At 42.3% G+C, this 8,076-nt stretch overlaps 1 protein-coding gene across 1 annotated transcript; it reads right to left on the bottom strand.

Moving 5' to 3' along the window:
• Positions 1-4,939: 4,939 nt before the first annotated feature.
• Positions 4,940-7,607, bottom strand: LOC129052211 (endogenous retrovirus group K member 24 Env polyprotein-like). Its single transcript, XM_054542160.1, has one exon. The coding sequence runs from the start codon at positions 7,147-7,149 to the stop codon at positions 6,124-6,126; it is 1,026 nt and encodes a 341-aa protein (XP_054398135.1). The 5' UTR covers positions 7,150-7,607; the 3' UTR covers positions 4,940-6,123.
• Between the last annotated feature and the right edge of the window lie 469 nt (positions 7,608-8,076).

The following is an 8,076-nucleotide window of genomic DNA, read 5'->3' as shown; positions in this document are numbered from 1 at the left end:
TTTTAACTCTTTGTAGAGACAGGGTCTCGCTTTGTTGCCCAGACTAGTTTTGAACTCCTGGCCTCAAGCAATCCTCTTCATAAATGAAGGAGAAATAAGGTCTTTCCCAGACAAACAATTGCTATGAGAATTTGTCACCACCAGACCAGTCCTACAAGAGATGCTTAAGGGAGTTCTAATTGCAGAAACTAAAGAATGGTACTTGCTACCACAAAAGCACATAGCCCACAGACTCTATAAAGCAATTACACAATCAAGATTATAAAGCAATTAGCTAACAACACTACAATGGCAACAAAACTTAACATATCAATATTAACCTTGAAGTAAATGGTCTAAGCACTCCACTTAAAAGACATAGAGTGGCGGCCAGGTGCAGTGGCTGACGCCTGTAATCCCAGCACTTTGGGAGGCCAAGGTGGGCGGATTATGAGGTCAGGAGATTGAGACCATCCTGGCTAACATGGTGAAACCCCGTCTCTACTAAAAATACAAAAAATTAGCCAGGTGTGGTGGCAGGCGCCTATAGTCCCAGCTGCTCATGAGGCTGAGGCAGGAGAATCACTTGAACCTGGGAGGCAGAGGTTGCACTGAGCCGAGATCGTGCCATTGAACTCCAGCCTGGGCAACAAGAGCGAAATTCCATCTCAAAAAAAAAAAAAAAAAGAGAGAAAGAGAGAGAGAGTGGCAAGTTGGATTAAAAAAAACAAGATCCATCCATTTCTTCTGTCTTTAAGAGATCCATCTCACATATAATGACACCTATAGGTTCAAAGTAAAGAGACAGAGAAAGATCTATCGTGCAAATGGAAACAACAAAAAAAAGCATAAGGATTGCTATTCTTGTATCAGATGGAATAGACTTTAAATGAACAACAGTAAAAAAAGACAAAGAAAGGCATCACATAATGATGAAGGGTTCAATTCAACAAGAAGACTTAACTATTCTAAATATATATGCATCCAACATTGGAGCAGCCAACTTTATAGAATAATTACTTCTAGACCTAAGAAAAGACTTAGACACACAATAATAGTAGGGGACTTCAACACACATTTGATATTATTAGCCACATCACAAAGGCAGAAAACTAACAATTGTAATAGCAGGCACATCATATGGCAAAAGGAGGGGAGAGAGAGAGAATGTACCACACAATTTTTTTTTTTTTTTTTCCCCTGAGACGGAATCTCACTCTGTCACCCAGGCTGGAGTGCAGTGGCACGATCTCGGCTCACTGTAACCTCCACCTCCTGGGTTCAAGCAATTCTCCTGCCTCAGCCTCCCGAGTAGCTGAGATTACAGGTGCATGCCGCCACACCCAGCTAATTTTTATATTTTTATTAGAGATGGGTTTCACCATGTTGGCCAGGCTGGTCTCAAACTCCTGACCTCGTGATCCGCCCACCTCGGCCTCCTAAAGTGCTGGGATTACAGGCATGAGCCACCATGTCCAGCCGGCGCCACACATTTTTAAATGACCAGATGTTGTGCTATTGTGAAGACCGCACCAAACCATGAGAGATCCACCCCCATGACCCAAACACCTCCCACCAGGCCCCACCTCCAGCATTGGGGATTACAATTCAATGTAAGATTTGGCCAGGGACAAATATCCAGATGATATCAGTATCTTACAGGAAATATGATAATTTACACCTTTTATTTTCCAACTTTCCCAATACTGTTATATCACAATATATTTTATTAAATCAATATTTAATGTTAACCTTATTATGACTTTCCTATACTAGTGTGGTTTACTTCTGGACCAGACATATTATGATCACATTTCCTTTCTCTCTCTTTCTCTCTCTCTCCCCCTCTTTCTTTCTCTCTTTTTCTCTCCTCTTTCTCTCTTTGTCTTTCTTTCGATGGGATCTCTCTCACTCAGGCTGGTCTGGAACTCCTGAACTCAAGTGATCCTCCTACCTCAGCCTCCTGAGCAGCTGGGGTTACAGGTTCACGCCACCGTGCCCAGCTACATTTCCTTTCTTATACGATTTTTGGTTTTTCTTGGAATTAACAATTGCCTCAGTTTTTGTTTGCCAAATTTTCTGTCATTATCACTAATTCTTCCAGACTTTCCAACATAAATGTAAAATGCCTACATTATTTTCAACACAGTCAAACATGTCAGATACTCTATCAGGTTCACTGGAAACAACCCCTAGAGCACTTCTTTCTCCAGTCTCTCTAAGTCTGCATACAGCTGTCCTCTTGGGACTTCCTTCTGCTTCCTTCCTAGGTTGATCCCACTTCCTAAAACCTATTATCTTTGTCTTTCTTTTTTATTGATACATAATATTGGTACATATTTATGGAGTACATATGATAGTTTTTTACATACATAGAATGTATAATGACCAATTCAGGGTATTTAGGATATCCATCATCTTCAGCATTTATCATTTCTGTGTGTTCAGAACATTTCAAGTTGTCTCTTCTAGCTATTTTGGAATACATAATATACTGTTGTTTAACTATAGTCACTTTACTCTGCTATTAAAAATCAGAACATATTCCTTCTATCTAACTGTATGTTTGTACCTATTAACCAACCTCTCTTCCTCCCCACTCACACACCTACACCCCTTTTAGCCTCTGGTAACTAACATTTTACTCTCTACTTTCATGAGATCAACTTTTTTTAGGCTCCCACACAAGTGAGAATATGTCATATTCGCCTTTCTGTGTCTAGCTTATTTCACTTAACATAATGACCTCCAATTCCATCCATGTTGCTACAGATTACATTATTTATTTATTTATTTATTTATTTTTGAGACAGGGTCTCACTCTGTCACCCAGGCTGGAGTGCAGTGGTGTGATCATAGCTCACTGCAGCCTTGACCTCCCAGGCTCAAGCAATCCTCCCACTTCAGCCTTCTGAGTAGCTTGGACTACAGGCACTCCACCACGCCCAGCTAATTTTTGAATTTTTTTGTAGAGATGGGGTTTTGCCATGTTGCCCAGACTGGTCTCGAACTCCTGAGCTCAAGTGATCCACCCACCTTGGCCTCCCAAAGTGTTGGGATTGCAGGCATGTTCCACCATGCCCAGCCTAATTCATTCTTCGCACCCTGCATTTTTTTTTTTTTTTTTTTTTTTTTTTTGAGACAGAGTCTCACTCTGTTGCCCAGGCTGGAGTGCAGTGGCGTGATCTCGGCTCCTGCAAGCTCCACCTCCCGGGTTCCCACGCCATTCTCCTGTCTCAGCCTCCCAAGTAGCTGGGACTACAGGCGCCCGCCACCACACCCGGCTAATTTTTTGTATTTTTAGTAGAGATGGGGTTTCACCATGTTAGCCAGGATGGTCTTGATCTCCTGACCTCGTGATCCGCCCACCTTGGCCTCCCAAAGTGCTGGGATTACAGGCGTGAGCCACCGTGCCCAGTCTCCCCACCTTTTTTTTGAACGGGCTGTTGCTCTGTTGCCCAGGCTGAAGTGCAGTGGTGCAGTCATGGCACACAGCAGCCTTGAAATTCTAGGCTCAAGTGGTCCTCCTGACTCTGTCTCCTGCGTAGCTGGGACTAAAGGCACATGCTGCCATGCTCGGCTAATTTTTTATTTTATTTTTTGTAGAGACGAGGTCTCACTGTGTTGCCCAGGCTGGTCTCGAACTTCTGGCCTCAAACAGTCCTCCCACCTTGATCTCCTAAAGTGCTGGGATTACAGGCATGAGCCAACATGCACAGCCTTCAGTCTTTTTTATTGCCACGTAATATTCCATTATGTATATATATCACATTTTCTTTCTCAGTCATCCACTGATGGACACAAAGTTGATTCAATATCTTTGCTATTGTGAATAGTGCTGCAATAAACATATGGGTGGAGCTATCCTTTGATATACTGATTTCCTTTCCTTTGGATAAATACTCAGTAGTGAGACTGCTACATCGCATGGTAGTTCTACTTTTAGTTTTTTTGAGAAATCTCCATACTGTTTTCTATAATGGCTGCACTAATTTACATTCCCACCAATGGTGTATAAGTTTCCTCTTCTCTGCATCCTGACCAGCAACTGTTTTTTTTTTGTTGTTTTTTTTTTTTATCTTTTTCATAATAGCCATTCTAACTGGGGTGAGACAATATCTCATAGTGGTTTTGATTTCCCCCCCCTTTTTTTTTTTTTTTTTTAGACAGAGTTTCTCTCTTGTTGCCCAGGCTGGAGTACAATGAGTACAATGGCGCGATCTCAGCTCACCGCAACCTCTGCCTCCTCGGTTCAAGCAACTTTCCTGCCTCAGCCTCCTGAGTAGCTGGGAGTATAGGCATGTACCACCATACTGGCTAATTTCGTGTTTTTAGTAGAGATGGGGTTTCACTATGTTGGCCAAGCTGGTCTCAAACTCCTGACCTCAGGCCCACCTTGGCCTCCCAAAGTGCTGGGATTACAGGCATGAGCCACCACGCCTGGCCTTGATTTGCATTTCTATGATGATTAGTAATATTGAGCATTTTTTCATATACTTGATGGCCTTTGTACGTCTTCTTTTGAGAAATGTCTGTTCAGATCCTTTGCCTACTTTTAAAAATGGAATTGTTTTCGCTGTTGAGTTGTTTGAGTTCCATGTATATTCTGGATATTAATCCCTTGTTAGATGAATGGTTTGCAAATATTTTATACCATTCAACAGGTTGTCTCTTCATTCTGTTGTTTCCTTTGCTGTGCAGAAACTTTTTAGTTTAGTATAGTCCCATTTGTCTATTTTGTTTTTGTTGCCTGTGCTTTTGAGGTCTTAGTCATAAAGTCTTTGCCTAAACCAATATCCTAGAGTGTTTCCCCATGTTTTCTTCTAGTAGTTCTATAGTTTGGGGTACATTTAAGTTTTTAATGCATTTTTGAAGGGAGCCTGCCCCTCCACACCTGTGGGTATTTCTCGCAAGGTGGAGATGAGAGACTGAGAAAAAAATAAGACACGGAGACAAAGTATAGAGGAAGAAAAGTGGGCCCAGGGGACCGGCACTCAGCAAGTGAGGACCTGCACTGGCACTGGTCTCTGGTTCCCTCCATATTTATTGATCACTATCTTTACTATCTTGGCGAGGGGAGTGTGGTGGAGCTATAGGGTGAAGGTGGGGAGAGGGTCAGCAGAAGAACATGTGAGCAAAGACTCTGTGTCATAAATAAGTTTAAGAAAAGGTGCTGTGCTTGGATGTGCACAATCACTAGATTTATGTTTAAGCTTACATAAACACCTCAGTGCAGTATAAAGAGTAACAGAGCAGTATTGCCACCATGATGTCTCACCTCCAGCCATAAGGTGGTTTTCTCCTATCTCAGAATAGAATGTATGGTCGGTTTTACACTGAGACATCCAATCCCAGGGACGTGCAGGAGACAGATGCCATCCTCTTATCTCAACTGCATAGAGGCCTTCCTCTTTCACTAACCCTCCTTAGCACAGACCCTTTACGGGTGTCGGGCTGGGGGGATGTAAGGTCTTTCCCTTCCCACGAGGCCATATCTCAGGCTGTCTCAGTGTGGGGAAACCTGGACAATACCCAGGCTTTCTTGGGAAGGGGTCCCTGCGGCCTTCCACAGTGCATTGTGTCCCTGGTTAATAGAGAATGGAGAATGGCGATGACTTTCACAAAGCATATTGCCTGCAAAAACATTTTTAACAAAGCACATCCTGCACAGCCCTCCCTTAAACCTTGAGTCAATACAGCACATGTTTTTGTGAGCACAGGGTTGGGACAAGAGTTACAGACTAACAGCATCTCAAAGCAGAACAATTTTTCTTAGTACAGATCAAAATAGAGTTTCTTTTGTCTTCCTTTTTCTAGATAGACACAGTAACAACCTGATCTCTTTTTCTTTTCTTCACACTTCCCCCTTTTCTTTTGACAAAACCGCCATCATCATGGCCTGTTCTTGATGGTCACTGTCTCTTCAGAGCTGCTGGGTACACCTGTAGACTAACAACAGACAGAATAGGCACACAAGGATTAATACAAAATTTTCAACAGTGGAACTTCTGAGGGTTTTAACCCAAGTGACAGGGTTAAGATTTGTGAAGCCATCAGCAGCTCCCGCGATTGCCTAAGTTCCTGGTAAGAAATGTAAATTGGCTTTTGATACTTTGAAAATTTGCTCTTTTAATTTTGAAATGTCTAAAGTAAGATTATCATCCCTTCCCTGTAGATGGCATCTAACCATGTCCCAGTGATGCTCAGACTCATTATAGGCTCGGGGTGTAATACAAAAATCTGACGTATTCCAGTCACAGTGTAACTGAAAATGATTTCCAAGCTCATGAGCTTATCTCCCATCCAAATGACAGTTTGTCTAAGATCATTAATTGGGTTTGCCAATTTTTGATCAATACCAGATTGTGAATTCCACAATCTTGTAGAATTTTTTTGCCAATTGTTAACAAAGCATACTGTCTGAACAGAAGAGTGCAACGCAACTCCTGCCACAGCAGCCATAGCTGTGACTGCAATTAATCCCATAATCACTGCAATCAAAGTAAAAATGAATCTTTTGGATCTATTTAGAACTCCTTTTAATACTTCAGTCAAAATATGGATGGATGGCAAAGCCTCCCACGGTCGGTCCATGGACACAGGGATCCACATGCCCTCTCTTGCTCTCACTAGTAGAATACGGTGCTGCCAATTAAAAGTAGAATCAATGCAAGTAAACAATCTACAATTTTCACAGGTTATAGTTTGGGAATCTGGTTTAGTACCTATGTTTCCTACAATTAGCTTATAAGGGGGTTTTACACAACTTTGCAAAGGAATTGTCAGACTGGAATTTAGGTCAACAGTATAAGATGGCTTATGGTCTTTTGTTCCTATAACTTGATTTCCAGACCAAATTCCAATGTGGTGAGAGGCCACAGTAAGCCTCCGTAATTCTAGATGTTCAGGACCAATGACAGGACTTATTATCTTTGGTCTTGGAGCAGAGATTCCTTTTTCTCTCCATTCCCAAGGGTAGGGAGATTCTAACCTTTTGTACTTATTTTTATCTAAACCTTCTCTGAAGTCACTGTTCACAGCCGGACTCACATGTGCACTGGAACAAGATTGAGTTTGTCCTGTGCCACTGCGGTAGAACTGACCTCGAGATGCCCAATCTATAATAGTTCCGAATTCATTGTTTTGTAGTATCACTGCACTATCAGCCATACATTCTTCCCAAACTAAAACTTCTGGGCTTTTTGATCCTTTGGGAATTTCCTTGGGGCAAGGCTTCCCCTTAGACCTAGATTATAATGATCTTTGATAAGAAGGGTCCTGTAAATAATTTACCTGTGGCCTGAGTGACATTGCACTTACCACGTGATAAGTAAATCTACTGGTGGTACTGACAGTAGGTACTTCTACCAACCAATTTTGGGTTTCAGGCATTAAGCATCCTTGTGCCCTCCCTAGGCAAATAGGAGGATAATGATACCCAGTTGAAACATTCATCATCATTCCTTCTTCCTCGAGTTGGGCAGGGCAACGATCCTCTATGGGGCCAGGTACCCATGCACTATTATTAACATCTACTTCAATAGGATTATCCATCCATGTGACTGCCCGAATTAAGGGTGGGAAAGGCACATAGGCCCAGTAGGTACAATTAGCTGCAGCTGCTCCTGCAGACATGGGGAGACTTACGACCATTGATACAATCATCAAAGCTGCAAGCAGCATACTCTCTGGAGTTTGTGTCACCCTTGTGTTCTCTAGGCTTTCTTCAGAGAACTGTGTCAGCTTCTTCAGTTGTGCCCAAGTTGGTGGCTCCGCTTTCTTGGTGGATGGCAACTTCATCTGTTCTTCCGATATCACCATTTTGTTCATCTGGCGAGTCGATGGTGCTCGACTGTGGTGTCTCCGTCTCTGCAGAGGTGATTTTCTTTGCATCTCTGATGGGTTCATTGTAGAATTTCAAATGTCTAGTTGGTATCTAAACAGGAAGCTGATTTACCCCTGGTGAAACACAAACAAAACCTCTCCCCCATGTTACCACCTTCCCTATTTCCCATGTTTTATTTTTGTTGTCTTTCCACCAAATTAGTTTTCCTTCATGTGGGCTGTTCTTTTTACCAGTAAGATGTTGTTTTGCAG

The sequence above is a fragment of the Pongo abelii genome, chromosome 21 (assembly GCF_028885655.2).
Source record: "Pongo abelii isolate AG06213 chromosome 21, NHGRI_mPonAbe1-v2.0_pri, whole genome shotgun sequence".
Taxonomy (NCBI): domain Eukaryota; kingdom Metazoa; phylum Chordata; class Mammalia; order Primates; family Hominidae; genus Pongo; species Pongo abelii.
The sequence above is the reverse complement of the archived record's forward strand: the minus strand, read 5'-3'. Positions and strand labels throughout refer to the sequence as shown.

What these genes read in the sequence shown, in the direction of transcription:
- LOC129052211 (XM_054542160.1), bottom strand. Translation starts at nt 7,149, where the DNA reads ATGGCTGATAGTGCAGTGATACTACAAAACAATGAATTCGGAACTATT.